Here is a 25,131-nt window from a genome sequence, read left to right on the forward strand (position 1 = left end):
GAATGTAAATGACCATTTAAAAATCACGTTTCACAGAAAGGTTCGCGCGATTGGCAGCCAATGAGCCGGCGATCTTCAACGATCGAGGAAAATTTCTTCTGTGTAGGGAAGGGAAACGGCTGATTTATCTTCCGCGACACACGGCGGAGCATGGATTACGTGCTTCGAATTCGTATTACTTCTCCTATGGCGAGTATCCCGTGGAAAAGTGGCGCAATATTCCGGGGTATACGTTAAACCTTCGAAAACAGTCGGGGAGGGGGAGATTTCAATGTCTGTCGAAGCACCGATGGGAGACGTTCTTTTGCCGGAAACGTGAGTGCCGGTAGCTGAAGCGAGGATGCAGAGCAATTTGAACGATGGTTCGATTTAAGGGACCGAATTTATTGCCCCGTAACTGTACACATTTTTCTCTTGTATGTAGAATGGGGTGCCAAAAGGAATTCTTCCTAAAAATATTAATTGCTAAAACAAGTCTTATATTCGCTGGTTCATGTTTATTTTAATTCCTTTCAATGTTTTTAATTTAACAAAAGATGTCAATTTTCATATCTGATTGATACCTAAGTTTATTAACAATTAACAAGAAGTCTATGATTTTAAACAATTGACAAAAAGTCTCTGATTTTAAACAATTAACAAGAAGTCTATGACTTTAAAAATTGATAAGAAGTCTATGACTTTAAAAATTGACAAGAAGTCAAATGTCAAGCACAGAGTTTCAGTTATCTCAATAAAAGAATAATCAAGAATATAATTTTAGAGACACCCTTTCCAGACAACCAATTTTCTGCAATCAATTCCCTATTCAACAGAAAACAGAATTGATTGGACACGAAGCAAGAAGTCGGGTCTTCGATCTACCAGAATTCCAGTCTAACCGTTAGTCACACGGAATTTAATATTCCAGCGTCCAAAATTGGTGACGCCTCAAAAGACTTCTCGACAGCGGTGCCAACTTCCCTAACTTCCCCGTAAACGTTCCTGGACTCGGCTCTTCGCGATCAACTTCACGAGGAATCAGTTTACCAGTAGCCGATCGCAAATCGAATTCTCCAAATCCACCTTGCCGCCGTTTGTCGAGATCGAGCCGCTGCTCTCGTCGACGGATGAATAGGGATCTACCCCGACGTAGCTGGATGAAAAGCCGCAAGTTTTGATGAAATGCATTCTGACTGACGCGATGATGACCCGAACTTGGACTTCTGTCCTCTATTGAGGGAGTGAAAAATCTCTGAGTGAAATATGGGGATGTTGATAACTCTGTTGATGTTCATTTCTATATTTCCAAATTAATTTCTGAGCCTGTGAATATCCCCACATTTTTAAATACATATTCTCTAAATTATTACATCTCCAGAATCCTCAAATCTGGAGACCCAAATCCCTGCTCTCTACTAATATCTTCAAAACCCTGAATCTCCAAATCTCTGGACCCAAATCTCTATTATCCAGGTACCAATATCTTCAGAACATCACCACATCCTTACATTCCCTAAATCTTGAGTTTCCAAATTCCTGCTCTACAGATACCAATATCAGAATGCTACATCAAATCTCCACATCCACATTCCTCAAATTCCTCAAAGTTCACATGACGGATTCTGTAGTCCTTGCATCTCTAGATCCCTGCTGCCTTACCCTACCTATCTATCCCGTATCTTATACATGTTTATATGTATCCCCAGATCCATATATCTCCACATCCAAATAGAAAGTAGCAATAGATCAGCTATCGATAATCTGTACTGTATAGCAAGAAGAACATAACTAGGATATCCAGATTCCATACAGTTGCTGCTTACTCGAAAGTTTAGATACGATCGAATAAGATAGCAACGTGATATCGGCTCGGAGAACATTTTTCATGTTAGAAGATATTTGCATGCTTGAAACTGATGGACGTCGACTTTCGCGGAGTAAATATCTCTGGCAACATTTGCTGCCAGGCACGTTTCAGCCAGGTTGCCTCTTAAATTTTTATTCAATCAGATAGTTCACTCTGCTCGTTATTCCGAAAAGAAATAACGTAGGTAAACTTTGTGTTTACACATCGGGTAATCGTAAAGGGACGAATAGTTTAGGAAAAATGAATAATGCAGAAAAGGCCTCTATGAGAGTGTCGATGAAAGAAGTTTGTATTTAATCATAAATAAAATCGATGATCGTTTCGCGCACGAGTAACAGCGATAAATATCGAATTCATCGAGATACAGAAGTTAGAGACCTGTTCGAAAGTTCCATGGAAAATTGATACAGATTCAATTCGCGTTTTCTCGTTCGAAAATACGCCAAGTCAGACGGTACGCTCCGCCGGAAGGGGATGATCCTAGTCGAATCTTATCCACATGTATCGTCTCGAAGCCCGAACATACACCGGAAAACTGGTAGAGACGTCAAGCTGGCCAAAACGTAGGACAAACATCCTTCTGGTGATATCCGAGCGAATATCCCCGTTGGCGTATTCCAGCCGCTCGTTTCTCGGCTATCAGAGCCAGCGATATTGATACAGACGCAATATCCTCTCGTAGTTGTCGGCTGGCTGCGTGTTCGAGCGAAACGTTAAGTCTCGCGTGTCGACGGATTTGCTATTAGAGCAAACAAAAGCGACGCGCAATGAATATCGTCAGCCAGATGCCAATGAAAGGATTAGCTTGCTATATCAACTACGATTATGTCGCCGGAAATGGATATCTGCATCACAAGTCCAAGTAATCCCTGCATTTTATACCGAGTATCACATAAATTGAGTCACCAGATCTCTAATATTTTACATCTCGAAATAAATACAATTTTGTAAATTTAAAACCTCGATAATAGAAAGAGCCGATATCATCGATCCACACCTGGTGCTTTGATACCCTCGGGCTGTTCGACGTGCACTTGATCTGCCCATCGTTTCGTATCAATTAATGCGTCCATTTAAAAAAGTTGGAAGCTGTTTCAGAATCGACTAAAAACAAGGAAAAAGGAATGCATGTGACAACAGTTTGAAAATTCATAACGACGTGTCAGTTTCTTTGGGGTTTAAAGCTACATCGAAACGCGGCGAGTAATTAAGACCTTACAGGCGTGTAATGACCGCATAAATCGGCCCGGTCTGGCCATAAGCAGTAATCCACTTTCAAGTTCGCGCGGAACATCGCGCCACCGCCTGACGCGTAAATTTCGACGGTGGTTTATGCAAATTATTGATGGAAGCCGGGCTAATACATTGTGTCGCGTGCAGTCGAGCCGCTTACGAAGAACCCATTTACACGTAGAGAATCGATACATTTCACGAAAGAGGAGCCAAGAATATTCTTGACTGCGTTTAAGCGTCGTGTAATGTTCGCTATAAATAAACATCGCGACGCGGTGCAACGCGCTTAAATTTATTTCTCGGCCGGGGTTGGTTGGAAAGGGGAGAGATGAAATTTTGAAACGGGAGATGGAGCGATTTATAACGTTGCAACGAGTAAATATTGGACACGAGAAATTTAAGGTAACGGCGTTGGTGAATTATTAATACGTTTGAGAGCGGAACCACACCGGGTGCTGTTTGTTTGCAAATGGTTCGGGTCGTTGTTCTATGATTTAACTCTTTCATGGCCCCGTGTTTTCCTTGTTTTCCTATGAATTATTCAACGAATTGCTACCTGAGGAATTTTATAATTATTCTATCTGTATGCCATTAGAAGCAATATTTATTGAAATTTGTCGAGAACGGAGATAAAATACAAACCTGTCAAAGTTATATTCCCTCTTTTAAATTCAATTTGAAAATGGACTTTTACCAACGTGTACACGTGGCATTTTCAAAAAATGAAACAGTGAAACAACGATTGGATACCAGGATAACAGCTACAAAGATCAGCTCAGTAAAGCATTTGATTTTCCAGGTTACGAGCGTAATATCCCCACAGGGGAACAATTTGACCTTCACAGGTTAAATCAGAATGAAATGTGTGCACATATGGTAGTAGAACGAGAAACGCGCTCAATATTTACATCTCGAACAACCCTAAAATCAGATTCCCTCTAACGGATAGTAATTTAAACGCGAACGATTCTCGGAGGTCGAATCCATCACTGTCAGCCATCGAGTCGCGTTCAAGCTCAACGACGCGATCAATTCGAGAAAGCAAGAAGAAAAGAATCTTGTAACCCCTTGACCCCTATATCCTACCGTCCATGCCGGCCGGGCGTTTCTGCTAATTAACCCGAAGGAAGAAACCGCGCAAGAAGTGGAACTATTCATTCGGACTTACTTTAATCGCAGGGATGTAGTTCCTCGAAGGGTGCACTGTACTCCAACACAAATTCACACGCAGGATCGTCGACACGAACGCACACGAACCACGCGACCAAAGAATCGCACTAACCAAATCTGAGTATTTTCAAAGTGCATCCCTTGTTACCGAAACTCCTGGTCCTTACATGTGCACAAACAATCACACGACACTGTTGTACAAACAAACACAAACACCGAACAGGCTCTCCTGTCGCACCGAGGGGGTGGGTCAAAGGGACAGCGTGTCACGTTGTTTTTTAATTCGCTGCTGTTTCGATCATGATCGTTCGGCACGATCGAACAGAGGAACGTTCGCAGGAAGCTCGAAGGCATCAAACGTCATCTCGTTGATTTGTCCGGCGTCACGCTGTCGCCGTCGATGATGCCAGGTGGTCTCGCGACCACGGCCTCTCGAAGGGGATGAACGAAAGGATCACGGCACTGTCACACTGGAAAGGAGGGGACGCGGTTAATCGAAACGGTGGCACGTAACGCGACCGACAACACGTAACGTCGCGTCGAAGCTCGCGAGACGAACTACGGCACGGGAATGAGAAGGTCTGCGAGCTTTCGCGCATCGCGACGCAAGCGCCCCCAAAGCTACCCCAGCGTCGAGGAAGCGCGCCACGGTCGATCCTGCGAATTTAACCTACCGACCGGACATCGACCAACGCTTTCAGCGGGCTCTTTCGACCTACCCGTTCGTTCTACGTGTTTCAGATTGAACCGAGAGGATCGGCTTTTAATAATGCCTTTCCTCCTGGCTTTGCCGCCGCTGCCTTACTGCCACGGATTATTGTTTACGCTCCGCGGAACTGTTCCTACCTGCCGACGTGATGTTTTTTGGACAAACGGATCGACTATTAATTCAGGATTAACTCCTCAGAACTATTCAGTCGTTGTTTACTCGAACCTTTCACTACAAAGTCATAGTTACACAAAAATTATTATTTTTGTATTTATGTTCTTGTAGGGTACAGAATTTGTAATTGCATTTAAACATTATATATTTCCAGTTTTTACTTGTTATTTATAGTTAATGATACGAACAATTCTGATTGATTGATCGCTGTCCGTTCGAACCTTTCGCTACAAAGTTACAATTGCACAAAAATTATTTTCCTGCTTATGTTTTTGTAAGGTAAAGGATTTGTGAGTGTATTTAAACATCTTGTATGTCCATTTTTCGCTTGTTATTTATAATTAATGATACGAACAATTCTGATTGATTGCTCGCTGTTTGTTCGAACCCTTCACTACAAAGTTATTTTATAATTGCGCAAAAATTATTCGGTTTTTATTTATGTTATGATACGTGTAAATGATTTGTGAGCGCATTTGAACATTTTGAAAACGTTTCCACTTTTTGCTCGTTACCTTTAGTGGAAAATGTAGACTTTCACGTTTTGAAATGTTCTACGCTTAAAAGCGCACGAACTGCGATACCATTACATATTCCTGAATGCTGTAAACTAAAACTGAAGTTGTACATCAGTATTTTGTGTCGATATTTTTAATGATGAATCCGATTAACATAATCACAATGTACCAAAATAGGATTTTTTAAATTCTTCTTGAATTTATAATCGAAATTTAATTAAAAAATTAAAGAAGACAGCGAAACAGAAGAAGTCAGTTTTTCAAAACATGACTTCACGAACGTTTACCTCATCTAATTACCTCGTCCCTTTAAACAAACCGACGAATTTTTACTTCTCGAAGCAATTAAAAGTTATTAACAAGAAAACTTGGATAGTTACTTTCTGGTCATTTACTGAATAAACGCTCTATAAAGTTAAAAGAAGTAACGTTTTCATCCGTAGAAATATAACTCATTCTACTTGAAGAAGCTCATCTTTTTTAAATCTACAATCTGGCCAAAGAGGAATAAAAGACGGTTTTCAGCACGAAAACACCGGCAAAGCTGGCCGAGCTTCGTGGCGCAGACTCCGCTTGAGAAGAGACAGCGACTATCGATTCAGTTCTGCCAACGGAAGGACACTTTCTGGTGACTTTGTCGATTGCCTAGGGACTTGCCGTGACCCTATACACTTTAAAACTTCATTTTTCAACGGCCGATAAGTATCAACACTGTCGCTTCAATGTGTTTCCCAAAGTTCGAATCGAAACTTTTCAAGTTCCTTTTTATTCGAACATAAAAAAGAGATAAACGCGATTTGCCTTTCGAATTGAAAATCCTTTATCAAAGGGCAGCATAAAACACTGCTCTCACCATTCGACGCATAAAGCATTCTCCGATGCAAAGAATTATCAGCCCTTCGCTAGGAAATTAAAGCGGAAACTTTTATTAGCCGGGAACTTCAATGAATGAAACTTCCGGCAAACTTTTAACGGAAGTTCGTTTAAATGTGGTTCCTTATCGCGAATTTCTATGTCGTCCAAAGTTGCCGATACCGCCGAACGTGAACCGCCGTTACAACGTTTCCTTTTTCTTCGACACCGCGTTTAACGCCCTCGGTGCGTGAATTTACAGAGACCGCGACAAAGACAATTGCTCGAAGACGTAACGTAGCCCCAAGGGTCCTCCGCTTACAATGTTGAAACGTTTCGAGATATAATTACAGTTCATATAAAGATGACTTGATATTTGAGACTATTTTTAAACCTTTATTAAAAATTGGATATTTTCCAGATGGAACTTTGACTAAAGTATATTCCTGAATAAATTGAAAAGTTAATTGAGGTCGGAGGAAATGAAAGGATGAAGAAAAATACTTTTATTAAGTAATATGGCTGCTCGAAACGAGGTGAACCTGCAATCTTAATTAACTTTTTAATATTATCATAATTGGAATTTCGAGGGGAATTTTATTTAAAAATTATTTGTCAGAACCCAAAAAATGTCGGTTATTAAAAAATTTTTTTAATTCAAAATCGAAGTTTATGCAGTGTCAATTTCAAGTTGAAACTTGAAGTCTTCCATTTTTAAGTCACCAATTATTATAACACTTCTATAGCGTTGTTCCTCCGATTCGTGTACTTCAGTTAACTCACATCCTCGCTATATCTCCCCTTTGGAATCCGCATTATTGACTCCGGTAACTAACAAAAGACATTACCGTAAATCTGCGCCTGCTTCCCTGCCAATTAATCGCATCGTGTCGGCAATGGAAAGAATGGTTCCCACCCCCGCGCAATTATAGCCTCAATGTATGCAGTTACTTACAGAATATATTATCGCCATAAACCGTATTCTTAAATCGACTACTTTTACTACTTCTCGCGTTCAATCTTTTAATGCACTGTCGAGAATTCCAGCGGAAACGAAGTGACAGTAAACGCGTAAGGAAAAGTGGTCTTCGACGGGAAATTTTTCCGTGGGGAGACTTCCACTTATAGTATTTAAGGAGGAAACCGTTCTGAAGTCCTCAAAATCTTAAGGGACCAAGAATCATTTTCTCGAGCAGGAGATAAAAGTACAAAAGTTATTTTTGTCAGACTTCTGTTATAGTGATAGATTGACAAGAATAAAAATGGGGTAAATCATTACAACTTTGATCGAGTAACAATTTTTATAATTTTTGTAAAGTGTTAAGTTTGTAAAGATGTTCAAGGGTGAAATCATAGATAAGACTTTATTGAATATCTCTGCAAATTTTTTAAGAATATTCCTGAATTATACATCATTTCAGGAAGCCATCTTCGAAAAACCAGTCGCATTTTCTTCACAGGGAAACGTTCGAAGAAGACGCAACACGCTTTTTCGAAGTCAAAGAATTCGTCTAATATAGGGGTTTGGAAACGGGGTGTGCGTGCATCTCTTGAACGAAGATATACCGAGGAGGAAACACAGACGAGCGCACACCAGCTCGCACTCACCGCCTCGGTTAAAGTTATAACGGCTGTGGTGGCATTTGGGGCGCATATCCTATCCACTTTCAGCGAGTTTCTGCTTCGCACCTAACCGACCTGCGAAAGGGCACAGGACGTGCGTTATTTCTTCATCCTACTCTTCGGAAGATAAAACTCTTATCTGTCCATTTCTGATCACTTCCTAGCTTTTCCGATAACTGCATAAACCACATAACTTATTATACCTCATATGAGGATCCTCATATGAGACACATTATACACTCAAGATTTTTTTTAAATATTGTAGACTTCCGTTTTAAAAAAGTAACATAAGTCAAATATTTTGTTTGTACCAGAAGTTGAAGACTAAATGTGCAGACTAGGGTCTACATATGAAAGAACTGTCACATACTGTCTCACATATGTCCCTACATGGATGTCCAAATTTCAATTTGTGTCCAACTTGTTTCTGAGGCTCTATAAAATAAATGAGGTTCTATAAAAAAACTCTGTTCTCACAATTTATGACAGAGGTTCATTCAAGTTAAGCAGGAACATTTGAGAGGCAATGAACAATTTGCAAACTAAAATACAAACAGCTGTCACAGTAGTTTGAGACACCGATCGCCGGATCATTTTCTCTGGCAAACATCTCACGTGTCGGTGTCAGTTTCTTAAACTCATCCTCACGATTCCCGTGTCACGGAATTCTGCTGCGAACGTCCTAGCCTCAACTTCCGTTCGGCATCTTCAGCCACGGTTGTCCCCGGGGACGCTGAACTTACTAGTTAGTTCTTAGCCATCTGCGAACACCTGTACCCGTCGTATCGTAACTAAATGTGTCATCTATATTTCTATTCGATCGATAAGCGGCAATTACTTCGCCCTGGGTAACGAGTCCCTTCTACTAGTCGTCCCTTTGCTTCCTCCTGCCGGGTGTTCCCTAGGGCGATATAATCTAACGGGACTGTAACAAGATAGGGACAGCGAGTGAACAAACTGTAATGTCAAAGTGTGCGCTAAGTAATGCTTCTGAAGGAATTTATTAATTTCTGGACCACTAATGTGGTACGTTTGGATGCTGCGGGATCTGACTCTTATTCTAGTATATTCAATTATATTTATCTTGTTAACTGGTTAGTACATGAAGTGACTTCTCTACAATCATATGTGGCAATTGGACCACGTGTGTTCCATTTAGATCCAGTTGAATCCTGACTTTAATTTAGCATATTCATTCAGTCACATCTACCTTGTTAACTGATTAGTACATGAAGTATCTTCTCTACAACCATATGTAGCAATTGAGCCACATAATGTGTTCCATTTAGATCCAGCTGAATCCTGACATTTAATCTAGCATATTCATTCACTTATATCTACCTTGTTAACTTATTAGTACATGAAGTATCTTCTCTACAACCATATGTAGCAATTGAGCCACATAATGTGTTCCATTTAGATCCAGCTGAATCCTGACATTTAATCTGGCATATTCATTCACTTACATCTACCTTGCTAACTACTTATTAGTACATAAAGTAACTTCTCTACAACCATATGTGACGATTATTGAATTTCGTGCTGGTTGATTGAAACTTGACTTCAGCTAATCCAATGATACTTCAAAAATTAGGCACAGGTGGACATTCGGGAATAAAGAAGTGGTAATATAAAAGTCGTTGATTTAACGACAGAAGTCGAGAAGGAAGTGGCAGTCATCAAACTGGTGAGATCGGAAGAAGGCGAGCAAGAAGAGGAGGAAAAGCAAGGGAGAAGCTGACACGAAAGGAAGACAAGGAGCTTTCCCGTACAGTCAGCTAGCTATAATCCCCTCCCGGAAGATGAATCACCCTGTCGACCGCGTCTCAGGACACACTGATGGCGAGATAGAGGCAGCGAAAGAAGGTGACTGGTTTCGAGAGCAGCTGTCAGCGCTCGGCCACTCTTCCTCTTTTGCGAATTTGCTCGCGGGACGACGATCCTCAAAGAATGGAAAGAAAACGGACGAATACGCCCGAGCAAAATTCAATTTAGACCACGAAACAAAACGAATCAACCGCCGTGTCGACCTCGCGTAGCGCCAGCTGCAGCCGGGGAAGGTAACGTGGTTGACCGAGTGCCACGCTGCTGAAACTTTTGCGACAAGAGTGTTCGTGAAATGTAATCAAATGAAATTGCCCGACGCTTTCTTCCCCGGCGTTGTTCCCTGTTGAATCGAGTTTCACTTTCGGGAAATCACTGAGGAGTTTCGGTAAACGCAAAATGGACTTCACCCGAGCAAAACGGGACACAGATGGTTTGCGAGCTTCAAAATGATTGTTCAACCACGTGTTCTAGATACGCTAACACTTCATTTACACGAATTTGGGATATGTTTGTGCCATAATCAGACTTCTAATTCTGGATAAATATTCATTCCTCTCACTTGAGTTTCTGTCCCATCTCAGTTCAAACGTATTGATAAGGAACTTGTACTTAATTAGATTAAACTTAATAGATTGAGTGAAACTAGAGCTTAGTTAATTCCTAGGAAAAGTTAGAAGCCATAGAAGCTAAGACCACAGATACTGAAGTGAAACATAAAAGCGATTTATTTTATCGGCACGAGTTTGTGAAGTTAGCAGAATCATCTCATGGAATAATTCCCGAAGGATGTATGTCCCTCGGCCACTTTCCTCGGAAAAATCTAATGTTACACAGGAAAGGAAAGGTTGAAAATCGAGGAAAAATAACAAGCTTTAAGGGTGGCAGTCACGAATGGTGGCTCCCGGTGTATCCGCTGTCGAAGTGGAAATAAAATGAAATACGGGGTATACCTTTTTCAATTCGAGTCGTGCGACGAAATAGAAATCTGTAACGAGTGGGCAAAGCACGAGGCGACTGGGAGGAAACGGGTCGAAACGGAAACGGAAGCGGGCTCGCTGATGATTCAGATACGTAAGCCAGTTTCAGTAACGAGCGGAGGAAAAACCTGGCCCCCTAACAAGCGTCCCTTTTTCTCTGTCGACGGTTTAACCGTGGATGTCGATTTTCTTGAAACCTTGTTGATGTTGGTAAGTTTGCGCGATAATTTGTTTTTCTTTTAACCTGTAAAAGTTTCACCGAACTCGTTCGAGCCACGTCTCTTCCCTCGCCAAAAGCATTAAATGCCATTTTCACATCGTGGCACGTTCGGATCAGCAAGTTGCCAATTTGTCAGGCAAATATTTCAGAAAAAGCCAGATTTTTATGATCCCGCAGTCTATTGATGTTCGTGCTTCAAAAGCTCAAAGTAATCCGTTGAAACCATGATTCCACATTCATCATTCGGGGTAAAAAAATGACGGGGCAAAAGTTGCCCCGTTAGAGTCAAAAGTTTAAAAGGTCGACGGGATTACGGCGAGAGGAACATTAGCTCGGTTCGCAGTGTCCGAACAGCTTCCAGCGTCGTCGCAGTCCTGGCCAAGTCACCGCGATGAAAATATTGCTGGAGATTTCATTATAGATAGACGAGGACCGTGTTTCCGGAATTGCCACGTCGCGTTCTTTCGCCCTCTTTCCTTTCTTTCTGGCCACAGTTTTTTCCCCGGCCGTCTGCCCTCTGCCCCGTATGGGGGATTTCCCGCATTCTGTATTAATTACCAGGGCAAAAGAACCGCTGGAATCCCGACGACGGCGAAGAAACGAGCCACAGTCCAGATCCCTTGGAATCCTCGCCGATAAACGGGACCTTGTTGTCCGGTTTCGTGTAATTTACGCCTCGCCATAACGGGAAATTTCATTGGTCCGTGGGGGAAAGCATTTTCTTTGTTGGGTAATATTGCTGGACTTTGATAACGAGGAAATTGTTGGGTATTGTTGGAATATGGCTGTTATATACGTTCGAGGCGATTTTATGACAAGAGTCACGTGTGGATCATGTAGTACGCTGGTAGTTTATTGCGCCCCAAAAATAGACAGTTCTACATAAACGCGGAATCGTCTTATCCAAGATGGGATTATCGGAATGGCATCGGAATGGGCACATGGACCAGATAACCGTTCAAGTATCCGTAATCCGTCGTTACTCGCAGCGCCAAAAGGGTTGATTGACGCGTGTCACCAGCTACGCGATTGGCTGCGCCTTGATCCCTCGTAGCAAACATCGAAGCGTGAAAACACGATCGATCGCAGCCGGTACGAGGGATTCACCGGTAGCCGCAGATACACCCAATCGATATCACTTAATTAGGAGCTGGAAAATTCCGAGGTTCATAGCGTATTCCGTGCACGGGGAGACACAAGAGGAACAGAGAAAAGACGAAACGCAGCGTTCCATGATTTACGAGTAAAGCGGATCGTTTAGCTTCGGCTGAAACGTTACGCCTCGCAGATGCATTTAATCACTCCAACATCCGATAATCGATATCGCCTGTGGATATGTCGCTGGAAACACTGGAGACTTGGACGGAATACGATCTGGAGAGATCGAACTTTGTCGGTGACATTGGCGTAAGTAGCTGGAGATCTTGGCACCCTTGGAAAGCGGAGATAAAACGCGGGATCTAAGGTGTGGCTATTCGTACAACGTCGATGTGTGACACGTGTGCCGACACACTGACGTATCAAGTATCGAAACACACTGCGTCGAAATGCAACACGATACATCGTTGATATATCATCGACATTCTACTCGCCGAAATATGACACCGAAACAACTATAAGACTTATACATAAAAACGCATTACGATTTCGTGTGTGGTGAAGTGTGGAACCCTCTTGAACAAAAATCCTAGCTACGCCAATGATCGGTGAATTCTTCTTCTTACCTTACCGACTTTTTCCCGGGCGGAATAATGGACTGTGAAAATAAAGAGATGTACCATAACCGTGGAAACCAACGAGGAAAACGGGAACGCGTGTATCGGCCTTTGTACGCGTCATAGGCGAGCTTGCTAAATCGTATTTCGTTGCTGAATCGACGTCGCGCTCGCTACAGTTAAACCTACGTTGTTTAAACTTTACCACGTTGCTCTAATTAGATTGTGATTTTCGGCGAACGTACAGGATGAACGAAGGAAATTCTCTTGTTAGTTGTTCCGAAAGGATCAGCTTGCGTGTGTAAATCAGTAATGAACATTTTAACCGTGTCTTGTCTCTACTATTGTCTCTTTCGTATTGCTTCTGCCGTCGCTTGTTCCTCTCAACATATTGTTTACCTTGTTAGCGCACTGGTTCCATTTCCGTGTCGTTTCTGTTCACTTGTCAAACCTGCTCTGTTTCTTATTTGTTCCTTGCTGTTTCCATGTTGCGTTCAAATTTTTCTCTTTTTTCTTTGATCGACTGGGACTGTAAAATGTGGAACAGGATGTTCACTTGTAGACGTTCATAACACAAGATCAGTAAGACCATCTTTAGACACATCTTTAAATCCTTATGTGTCCTCATTGTCACATCTGGTGAGATCCATGTATACGTGGTTATATTTCTACATGACAGAGTCCCACATTTCCAAATCCTCGCTAGAACCTCATGTCCAGGTCTGCACATCCCTGCAACCGCAGAGGCACGTATCAAATTTCACAGTTGTTAAGTTTTTAAATTTAATATACTGGGGACTATACACTAATTTGACACGGTAGCAAAAGTTTAAATTAAGCTTGCACATGTTTAACGAGTCAACCACATTCTCGTAGGTCAATTCATCCAACGCTTAAATATACAATTACACAGCGACATAATATTCATACACACGAATTTACTTGGAAGGTAATTCGACCAGAGTCAGAGTGATAACGACGCGTAATTAGGCTGGCTCGATGAGCAAATCAACCCTTAAACAGTGACGGCTACATTCGTCTCTTATTATCGCGTCCTGTGATGTCGAGGTGGGTACAGCAAGCCTAATTTCCTGCCTTCGACCTGAGCCAATTAATAAATTTGTACCGCTTGGCTGGCCACAGTACAACCCTCCATCTCCGCCTCCGCTTCAAGAGCCAGCCATTGTTGTCGAGACAATGCAAGCCACTCGTTGGTTAGACTACCTAACTGTCCGTGGTAACGACCGAACGCGATGTCGGATTAATTAGATCTCAAAGCGAGAAGGCCTGAACTCTGTTTAATCAGACACGAATCTAGAACGAACGGACTCTGAATGACGTTAATCGAAAAATACTCGACGACCAGTACGGGAAGCTCAGACACCTCGCCAGCTTTTATCGACAGGATTTCCTAATTTCTTCCCGAAGAAATCTCTTGGCGTCGTTAGCCACCTTCGAATCAATTTCCTGGCGAGCGAAAAAAGTGTGGCGGTCTTCAAACTGGGATTTGTCGTCAATCATCACAAACGTAATTTTGCGGAGTAGTGTGGTTGTTGAAGTGTGGTGTAGTTGTTGGAATTAGATCACATTCTTTTGGTTCAGATTTTTATACAAATGTGTGCATTGAGTATCGTGCAACTCATGTTGAACTAGGAATATGGCCAAGGAATAAGGTACCCTACCTACATCCCTTGATCTGTATCGTGTAAAATTTGGACTAGTCTGAGATGTGGCCATTAGAGTGTTCGCCACGTATTCAATCACCACATGTCCTCTCGTCAAATGTCCCGTCACACGTTCTATCACCATATGTTCCCAGCGTTAAATCGTCATCTCCATCAATCTGCTTTAGTTTAGTTACTGTCTTCACTTCACTTTCTCCTTCCCCTGATATTTACACCAGGAATATATGTAGAACGTCCAGTCAGCCATTACGATTAAAGCCCCTTCATATGTTACGAAAGCAAACCTGTCCTAAGCAACTGAGGGCAAGCCCCTGTGTGGCGTTGGACACAAGTTGGGTCTGCTCCGGAAGTTGTTTGCGTTTAAGTTACAATTGCATTAGAACAAGTTAGGCACGAGTTAAATTTCCATAAATCTTCATTATGCATACGGCTACATTTCATCCAAGTTTCATTCTGACACGGATATCGTTGAAAGCGTGGATTTATAGCGGCCCGGCATTTTTCTCGATCCGACATACGAGCGAACGTTTAAACAACCTATTAGTTGGGGTTAAATTGTGGCAACGATTAGTCGTTTTCATCTGTTGTGCTCTTTTCGGGATGATCAACGATTCCGAAGCGTGCGACCACTCTCGAGAGGCGATCAGTCATTCCTAACTCGCGCGTTCAAACGAGCGCTCATCTTTTTCCAATTTTATTTGCCGTCCGTCGACCATATTCCCGGATAACGGGCCACGATATTAGTCCGAGTTTAAAGGCGACGCGTCAGATTGTTTGTCGCTGCAACGACCGAGATTCAAGACGTTTCTATAAATCCACGATATTCTTAGGCAGACATAGGACCGAGACACGCGTCATGAATTATTCCACCGTTCTGATTCGTCGAATTATTCATAAGGAAACAAATATTGCACGGGCGTAGTATGCGCACTTCGAAGGCAAGACTTCGACGAAAGAAACTATAAATCTGGCTGATCTTGTTTCGTTTTAATCCATACACGGACACAGCTTCCGTTCTGTTCTAAGCATCGAGACTCGGAAAAATTCATCTGATTACCATTAATCTCTCCTTCTTTTTCTCAACATGAATTCCAGAAACGATTCGCCCGAGAGATTTATTCTTGCAAGGATTATTTTAAAGTAGGTTCTGCATAATGCAGTTTGTTATTTAAGTATTCCTACAACTTCGCGGGTCGATTGCTATATGAAATCATCCTTGTACTCTTTATTTCAAGCACACGCACTTTTCTGGAAACACTAAGAAATGGGAATCGAATTTACATTCCACGAAGTCCGACCATTTCTCTCCAGCCCTTAATCGTTCACCGGAAAAGCTACTCCCAATCGTCCTGAAAGTCTACCTATTTTAAAACAGTTCACATTCTACTCTTGATGAGATCTTCAGTATTTGAGAGCTAAATTAAACGTACACTTCTTTTGAATGATTCAATCTGGCGATATAGTTATGATCTTAAAATTGAAATGAGTTGATTTTGAGTTTTGGTTTAAGTTGACTCCTCGATCCAGAAAGCAGTATCCATTACAGATACCAATCGTACATCATCCAGACGGGTGTCCCGTTCGTCAAGCTGACTGGACGACGGTTTCACGATGTCGCGTAAGCACTCGTTGCCGGTAATCCACCCCCGTCAACCGTGGGGTTGTCTTGCAATTACGGCTTTCCAAACTGCTGCGCCCAGAAACTGCGTTACGCTCTCCGTAACTAATGCTTGGTAATCGTTCGGTTCAGTTCTCGCCGTTTCCTGTTTCTCTGTTTCCAGACTCTGTTTCCCCTCTGGTCGCTGCACCCACCCTCGACCCGGTTTCATTGTCAACGAACCAGCCGTTCTACGAATTGTCCGGCTATTTGCTGGCCACTGACGCGAACGAACGAATGTTCCCCTCATTATCGGATCGTTTGTCGTGACCCGTGCTTCGTGACGGATTTCTCGTTGTTTAATGCTGCGCTCGATAGGGTAGGTATACCGTTTTTACGTCTCATTGATTGACGGTGAAACGAGCGTTCATGATATTTCCGGAATGCTTCAGACGATGTAGAAGTTTACGAATTTATTTCTGCCGAGATGCGTTTTAATTAAACGTCATTTTAATATTATTCGCGAGTAGCTATTTCGGCAAGTTAATAGTAACATATATTTTAATACCGGCCTTTGCAGAAGCGTATCATGTAGCTTTCAGCTTGAATAAACCTTTTATAACAAAGGCACTATTACTTTATGACTGGCCCTCATAACTCGTGGCATGCAGGATATGTTTCTGAGGAAGCTTTTTTCGGTCCGGGTTTATCTACTGGGGTGGAAAGAGTTTAATTCCCCGCTGAATTTACAGGAAGCTGTTTACTTTTACGTTCATCCGAAATATGAATGTCACTTTCTTTAATAATGTCGTACCAATTGTTTCTATATTCTTGCCAGTAACTCGGTTTATTTTTCAAGTATAGAAATTACTATCTCGCATAAAAGGCTAGACGAGATTTTTTTCGGTAACATCGTTTGTACATTTATAAATTATTTGAGCGAACCATTTTCCCTTGAAAATCCACCGTGCAAGGCCACCATTCTAGCCTCGAGGACATGCATTTCTGCGTGTGCAAACATCGAACACGAAGGAACTGGCAGCGAATCGAATGTGAAACGACGTTTAGCAATGCAAATTGGCTCGACGTTGCCCATAGACACATTTTCGCGTTACAGAGCCGAGAATGTGTGCAACTTACGTGCACTTCGAGCCACAGACACACGCACTATTTTCCATCATCGATTCTGTTCACCCTTTGACGTTATCACCGGATGCAAATGTAATTCCAGCTGATATGAAAGGCACGATGCAGCACGAAACAGTTTAATACACACTCTTCGTTAGAACCTTCCAAACTACAGAGTTTTAACACTAGAGCCATCAAAGGAGAACAATTATTTAATTTAGACCAGTTTTGCAAGTAATCTTAACAAGTTGAGAAATTCTGAAGTAACTTTTTGAATGTCTGAACGGAAACTGTAGCAAACGTGCTCGCTGGCGGACTGAAACTTAGCTCGTGAAGACCACGTGGCCCTTGCCATTAACGTCGAGCAAATTTATCAAATCCACGCCATTACGTTGGCAAATCGAGAGTTCGTCCGATGCTGAATTGGTATGCTGCTGATTTTCTACTTCGATCAATCCCTATACAATCATGGAGCAAACATATGGAAACGTTTGATAGCGAAATAATTTTATTGTGTAATTTAAATACTCAACGTTGTTGCGTTATCGAGTTCTGGTTCAGATCGTATCGTCATGACATGATTTGTACTCTCTTGTAACCGATGGTATTACAGACTCTGTATTACACAGATCGTTATGGATTATGTTGTAATCCAACTAATTAATTGCGCCTTGTAAGATTATTGTAATCCGGAACTCCATTCTAAATATCAAGTTTCGCTCTAAGTTTCGAAGAAAAGGTTCTCATCAAGAACAAAGACCAAAAGATTCCATAACAGAATATAAAGTTTGGGAGTTATTTATGATCTGTTTGCAACTTGTGAACTGAATTCAAAAGCTCCAACCACAATTCCGAAAGTAGTTCAATATTAAATTACAAATGCAACTTCATTAATTCCAACAGAGGTTGAAGTTCTAAAATAATTTCAGGGATGTTCTGGATTAAAAGTGAACTGTTTCGGGACAAAGGATTTAGTGCTTTGTATTTCTTTACCGAACCTGGACAAATGTCTGGTATTTACACCACAAGCGTGTATATCTTGCGGACAAATACGAAAAAAGGTCGATGGTTACACACTTTATAAAGGGTCCGATTCACTTGTAAGCCCCATTGTTTCAACGCCGAAACATTTTACGAGACAATATTCTCGCGCCAACAACGATATTTCAATCGAGTATCGAAACACGATTGATTCGTACTAAAAAACGCGATCGTATAACGGTAGAAAAAGTGATACAAGAACGAGTATTAGTTGCATGGTATTATTACGAGCAAACAATATTCATCGATCGCGCTTCGCCGCCATAACGCTGCAATTGAACGGTGGCGTGCAAAAAGACTGCTATCGCCCGTGCAAATATTTTCTATGGTGTTTTATGAAATCGTGTAGAAAAATATATCGGTGTCCAACCGGAAAACCTACAACCTAAAAATTTGTTAGTTCCCGATTGCTCGTTGCAATATAACTACAATCTATCTACATTCTGTTTTTTGTAACCCTGTGTTTTTAACTTCATCGATGCTCTCTTCACGTTGTCTCGCTTTATACTGCAATTTTCACGTACCACTTTTACACTCTCTTCATATTTACACACTTCATCATGCTTTATATTTGCACACTTCACGTTGATAGTTTCGCTGTAGTTTGAGGGTTCTCATAACTCTTGTCATGTATGATTTAATTCACACATGTTCCTCTCGAAACCTTTGGTCAGAGGAACAGTCAGAGGAACGAGTAATGTGGTCAAAGATCATGGACACCGCAGAAAATGAAATTTTCCGCAAGGAAATCGCATTACGACTTGAGTCAATTCGATTCGCGAACGCAAGAACGTGGCGCCTTTCCTCCCTCGGACTTCACCGCCATCAACGCTATGACTTATAGACTTTGTTTCACTTAATAATAAAGTTCCTCGGATAAAGTTGCAAGATAAATGGCACGCCAGTCGCTTACTGAAAAATGATAACCGAAGACTAGCCGCGACACTTTACTCGAAACACTCTTCTCCGGAAAAATATTATGAAAATCATTTATTTTAAGCTTACTGTAAACGGAGAGAATGGTTCTTTAAGAAGGTACAATTGCATTCTGTCTATCAAGATGATAGGGACATACAAAGGTGCGATTAAACGAAGTAAATGTGGTTAGGTATTTATGAGTACAGTCTTAAATGAAAAGTACAAATTCTCATACAGCTTCAGTAAAAATAATATATCAAAATTGGCGTTTTGATCTTAATTGCTACAATTATCAAAAATTATATTTACATGTAACATCTTACTCGTTACTGTCCATTTAATCTTGCAGTAATAAAAGAGTCAACATCATCCAATGTGTCCCATCACAGGATCCTATGACGTCTCGTATCATCCGATACGTCGATGAGACGTCATCGATGGAATCAGTGTCTTATATGGCCAACCGCAATATGGCTTACTTCCTGTTCACCGGTTTCTTCTTGATCGTGCCAGTGTTCGTATTGGTAGACGAGTCTGTACTGGAAGACTTGTCAGCCTCTTTCTTCAGCAGCGGAATGCTCGACTTCCCGTCGACACTCGCATTCACCACTTTGCTGGTCACCGCCTCCACCCTCTGCACGATTTCCGTCTTCTCCGGGTACCCCTCGATTCCGCTCGAGGGCTCATCTTTGCGTCGTGAGAACGACGGGATCCTCGTAACCTTCGGCTTCTCTTTCAACGCCGGCTTTTCGACGCTTTGACAGCTCTGAGCCTCTGGCGGAGGAATGGCCGACACTTTGGGGATGTTCCTGTGATCCCTGGTCCTTTGCAAGCTGGACGTCGGTTTGATGATGATCTTGGGCTGCTTCAAGTTCGACGGTCCTTTGGTGTCCCTCGGCGTGATTATTATCCGCGGTTCTTTCCTCTCGGGACTCACGACTGCCCTCGCGTCTGAGGTCGACTCGGGCAACTGCTCCACCGAATTCGTATTGGATTTGCTTCTGCTTGTGTCTAGCAGGACGGTCATTTTAGGTTCCTGATCAACCCGGTCGGCGGAGGCGCTCGCTAGATTCACCACTGTCTGGCTCAAGTTCTGGTTCGCTTGACCTAAGAGGTTGCCCACTCTGGGCGTGATCACGATCCTGGGTTCCATGGCGGGCACTCTGGTGTCCCAATTAGAGCCACCGAACTGCTTGTCCACTTCCCTGCCAATGATCCGTGGCTCGGACGACGCCGTCGATATGGACGTCTCGTTCCCGGACGACTTGTACCAGTTAGGATTACCGATGCCGGACTCCAGCAGCCCGGCAGGCTTGCCCAAATTCTTGTCCATGCTCTGGGAAATGGGCATTCCGTGGACGGGACACATGGGGTTCGAGTAGATCGTGTCCACGCTGCCACCTGCTTGCGTTCTTGCTCTATCGATTCTGTCGTCCAGAGAGTCGATAATGCTGGGATCGGAGTTGTTCTTCCCGGAATAATCCTGCTTCTTGACCAAAGGACCGACGTGGAGGTTGGTGGTAATCGACTCTGTCTCGTACTGATTCTCGCCCTCCTCCGCGAAGTCCAGGCTCTTGGAGGGACCGAACATCCTTGGAGGCGGTTGAGGTGGCTGATGGGATTGCAATCCGCTTCTGTAGTCCTTCAGAGAATTGGCGTGCTGTTTGGGAACGAACAGGCTGCTGGGTGCCGGCAGCGATCGCCTTTTCTCGATGTCCGGAAGGACCTTCGGATAGTTTCTGCGTTTGATCGTCCTCAGGGCTTCTTCGGGACTGACGCACTCCCTTTGAGCGACCGGCTCTCTGCAGGTTACGTTTATGTCGCATGGAGGATTCACGGCGAACGTGGTGAGTTTTGGTCCCATGTTTATGTAGATGTCCTCGGTTTGATTCGCGACGGGTTCTTCAGGGCTGGTCCCGAGGTCCACTCGAGGCAGCCGGGACTTCAATTTAGGATTAATCTTCGCGTACAGGCTGCTGGCGCTCCCGGAGTCAGACTCGTATATTCTGGGCGTGGAGAAGTTTGTTTTGACGCTCTTCAGCACGCTCTCCATGGGCAACGGGTCACTTCTGGAGTGATGGTGCTCTATGACGACCACCTGAGGAGCGATTTGCAACTGATCCAAAGGATAGTCGCTGTTGTTGAACGTCTCTGCGGGATCTACACCTTTCGCCAACTCGATGGGAACTTGATTCAGAATCGACTCGGTCCTGGTCGCGGGTGTGGCGTCGATGGCCACCGACACCTTCGGTAGCTTTGACTTCTTGCCAGGTCGCACCACGAGTGCGGGGTTCTCGTCGTAAATTGGCTCCTCCTTTCTCTCCTTCAGCAGCTCCTCTTCTAACCTCTTCTTCTCCTCCTCCTGTTGTTTCGTGAGCTTGTCCTCGTGCTCCTTCTGCAGCGTCTCTCGAGTCTTCCGCAAAAATCTCGGCGAACACCTTCAACAGATAACATATTTATGAAGAAAATCAAACAAAAAAGGTTCGTTCCGATTCGACAGACTCAGCAATTCATTTAAATCCACGTTTCGACTTCGCAACTTTCCAGATCGATCCTCTTTGATCAAGGAAACTCTCGACTAAGTAAATTCTGTCGAACCGAAATCGAATGGCGAAAACAGCTGGAACGTCGATTCCGACGAGTCAGCTCGACGAGTCTTTAGATGCAACCGCTAATTAGATTATTGAAACTGCTTCCACGGTTCGTTCGATCGACCAATCAGCCAGCGAATTCGTGCAAGGAAACGCGAAGATCTCTACCGACCTGTGAACGATCTCCTGCTGTATCCATTCCCTAACCTTGATGTGAGTGTCTATCGTGGAGCCGGAATTCTGTCTGGACAGTTTCGAACGTCTGCCAAAGTTCGAGTTGTTGTCGTACGCTTTATCGTTCTTTATCACGTCGTTCAAGTCCGGCTTGCTGTCACTCTTGTACCCCAGCTCGCCGTAGTGATTCTCGTATTTGTCCGATTTCGCTCGTTTCGGGTCCTCCTTTTGACTGACCCGTCTCTTCAAGCCTTTCGTCTTCGCGTCCTGCTTCTTGCAGTATAGGAAGAGGAACGCGGTGAAGTTGATCAACAGAAACACTACACCGAAACCGGTCAACATCGTGATCACGGACGAACTCTTTGGCATACTGGGCTGCGGAATGCTTTCGTCCACTGTTCCGGACGTTGATTCCGGGGTTGTTGATCGCTCCTCTGAGGCTGTGGGCATCGTTGAGTGATCGCTGCCGTAGCTGAAAACAGAATGGGTAAATTCCAGGGTTGCTGTTGCAATTTTAATTATGATCTTTGGAGAAATCACTGCAAAGTGTAGACTAGTATGTTCAGTGTTGTAGTACTTGTTCGGACTGATTACAGAGATTGAACTGTAATGTGTGAAAATATAACATGATTTTAAACATGGCTACACTAGTCTATTTAACTGTTTCCTGTTTAATAAAGTCCTTTTATTTAAATAAAGGTAATTTTATTTCTTGTAATTTATGAAGGGTTTAAGTGTGAAAGTATAATTCGAATATGTAGCTAAAGCGGTTGAAAGAAATGAAGGCGTCCCTACAGCGTATTTAATTAGCCAGCGGTAGGGTGTTCACGACGGCTCATTATTTTATTTTACTTTTTTCCAAACGTGCACGAGCCTGATTGGTAGACTCCAGATAACGCGAATCTTTCATTTTATCGTGCTGGAGTTGAATAAATTCCATTCAGTCGGCACGATACGGACAGCTTAAACGCAGATAGAAAGGGGTTGAATGCAATGGGGTGCAAGTGACGTTTCATTAAATATTCAGTGCACAGTGAAAAACAATGCTGGCATGTGCCGACATAAAGGTGCGCGGAAATGAGTATTTTTAATTTTTCAATTAACGCTACCATCGCTGAGCGTCCCGTGAATAAAAATTGAAATTGAATAAAGCGGTGCGTCGTGCAAGGTGCATTTTATATAAGTGAAACGCGTTTAAGCTCCTGTCAGCTCAATTGATTTGAAATTAAATCAATTTGCTCAGGGATCGTTCGTTAGACGAATCTCGTTTAATTAAAATATTAAAATTAAAATATTCTTAGTTTATCATTGTTCTTGCCGTTCGTGGAACTTTCGTCAGTAATCCAGTATCTATTCTCGAAACACGTTACCAACCTGATACCAGGAGTTTCGTAGTTCCTGTTGGCGCTCGTGTTCCCGTACTTTCCAATTCCGTCCGCTATGTCGAGAATCTGTGGTCGTGGTCCTTTCGGTCGAATCGACAGCAGAATGTCTTTGCTCGGATGACGAAGCATGTCTGGCAGGTACTCGTTCCAGAATTGCATCTCCTCTGAGCGGTAGTGCGAACCTGTCTTCGGTGGTATGGCTGCACGAATGGGGCAGGCATTTAAGAAATTTTCAAACAATTAAGGTTTCCAGGACTTACTTAGGTTTAGATAGGTCTGATTCTGTGGGTCGTATTCGGGCCATTCGATTTCGTATTTGCTCCATTCCCTGGGTCCGTCCGTCAGATAAGGATAGCGCTTTGCTATATTTGGATTTCTGGAAACCATAGAATTTTTGGGGAATTTTTTCGCAGAAATTATTTGTGATGACTTAAGGGACGGTAACAACGTCGTTATGTAATGTATGTAATTATGATGTGTGGTGGTGCAACTTGTGTCAATGTATGACGTGTGGAATTGTGGCGAATTGTGGTATAAGGCGTGGAATTACAGTGGGTGGAATTACGGTGCGTGGAATCACGGCGCGTAGTAATCACAATGCGTGGAATTACGGTATGTGGTGGTACAAAGCGTGGAATTACGGCGGATAGAATTACTGTGCGTGGTAATACGACGCGTGAAATTCCAGCGGATAAAATTACAGCGCGTGGTGATACGACGCGTGGAATTACAGCGCGTGGTAATACGACGCGTGGAATTGCAGCGGATAGAATTACAGCGCGTGGTGATACGACGCGTGGAGTTACAAGCGGATGGAATTACAGCGCATGATAATACGACGCGTGGAATTGCCTCGGATAGAATTACAGCGCGTGGTAATACGATGCGCGGAATTCCAGCGGATAGAATTACAACGCATGGTGATACGACGCGTGGAATTGCAGCGGATAGAATTACAGCGCGTGGTAATATGACGCGTGGAATTACAGTGGATAGAATTACAGCGCGTGGTAATACGACGCGTGGAATTACAGTGTGTGGTGATACGACGCGTGGAATTACAATGCGTGGAATTACAGCGTGTGGTGATACGACGCGTAGAATTACAGTGCGTGGAATTACAGCGTGTGGTGATACGACGCGTGGAATTACAGTGCGTGGAATTCCAATTACTAATACACCACAAATAAATGTAATCTTCGACCATCTCCAAGTCTACACTATTTTATCATCCTCTTTACTAAAAAATAATGAGATCCCAAATGCTCTCCCGCAAAATAGCAGGAAACACAGATGAGCGTAATTTAAAGAATGAAGGCAAAATTATATTGAAATTCGCAATGAATTTAATTCACATTGCCCCGTCGTAGCTTTTAATTGCTTTAATTAGCAGTATCGAGGTGTTGCAAATACAGATGCTGCATTTAATTCAGATACGGAATTGAAGAGAAAACACGGAGTCTACGTGAATGCGCACCTCGTAATTATTTGTTCAGGCTATGAGTTTTAATAAATCAAACATTTGTGCAACGTATGTCACGTGGTTGTATTGTACCGTTGAGAATTTATTCATTAGCATCGCTGTTCATTTCGAAAATCACGTTTCTACTAATTAAGATCTTTACAAATTGTGTGTCACAATAGTCATCATTTATTTAACTGCATTTAAATACATATTTTCCATTGACATGGCTGATTTTTATTGCCAAAGCTACGAGGCAAAATAATAACTCCGTGGAATTTTC

General features: G+C 42.8%; 2 protein-coding genes across 9 annotated transcripts in view; both read right to left on the reverse strand.

Annotated features, from left to right (window-relative positions):
• NLG-4 (neuroligin 4) overlaps positions 1 to 4,843 on the reverse strand; it is a 281,147-nt gene extending 276,304 nt beyond the window's left edge. The window contains exon 1 of one of the 2 annotated variants that reach the window (XM_012294946.2): positions 4,251 to 4,834. The gene's annotated coding sequence lies outside the window, so the exon portion shown is untranslated. Of the gene's footprint in view, positions 1 to 4,250 lie in introns of both variants that reach the window. The other variant, XM_012294952.2, reaches the window with a different exon arrangement.
• A 14,574-nt stretch (positions 4,844 to 19,417) lies between these two features.
• Positions 19,418 to 25,131, reverse strand: part of LOC100877010 (uncharacterized) — a 72,029-nt gene continuing 66,315 nt past the window's right edge. For all 7 annotated transcript variants that reach the window (XM_076539373.1, XM_012294972.2, XM_076539372.1 and 4 more), the window contains 4 exons: positions 23,647 to 23,762; positions 23,376 to 23,586; positions 22,000 to 22,473; positions 19,418 to 21,674 (listed from right to left, as the gene is read on the reverse strand). In XM_076539373.1, the coding sequence (XP_076395488.1) occupies positions 19,712 to 21,674; positions 22,000 to 22,473; positions 23,376 to 23,586; positions 23,647 to 23,762 (2,764 nt within the window). In that variant the 3' untranslated portion in view covers positions 19,418 to 19,711. The remainder of the gene's footprint in view (positions 21,675 to 21,999; positions 22,474 to 23,375; positions 23,587 to 23,646; positions 23,763 to 25,131) is intronic.

The sequence above is a fragment of the Megachile rotundata genome, chromosome 14 (genome assembly GCF_050947335.1).
Source record: "Megachile rotundata isolate GNS110a chromosome 14, iyMegRotu1, whole genome shotgun sequence".
NCBI lineage: Eukaryota > Metazoa > Arthropoda > Insecta > Hymenoptera > Megachilidae > Megachile > Megachile rotundata.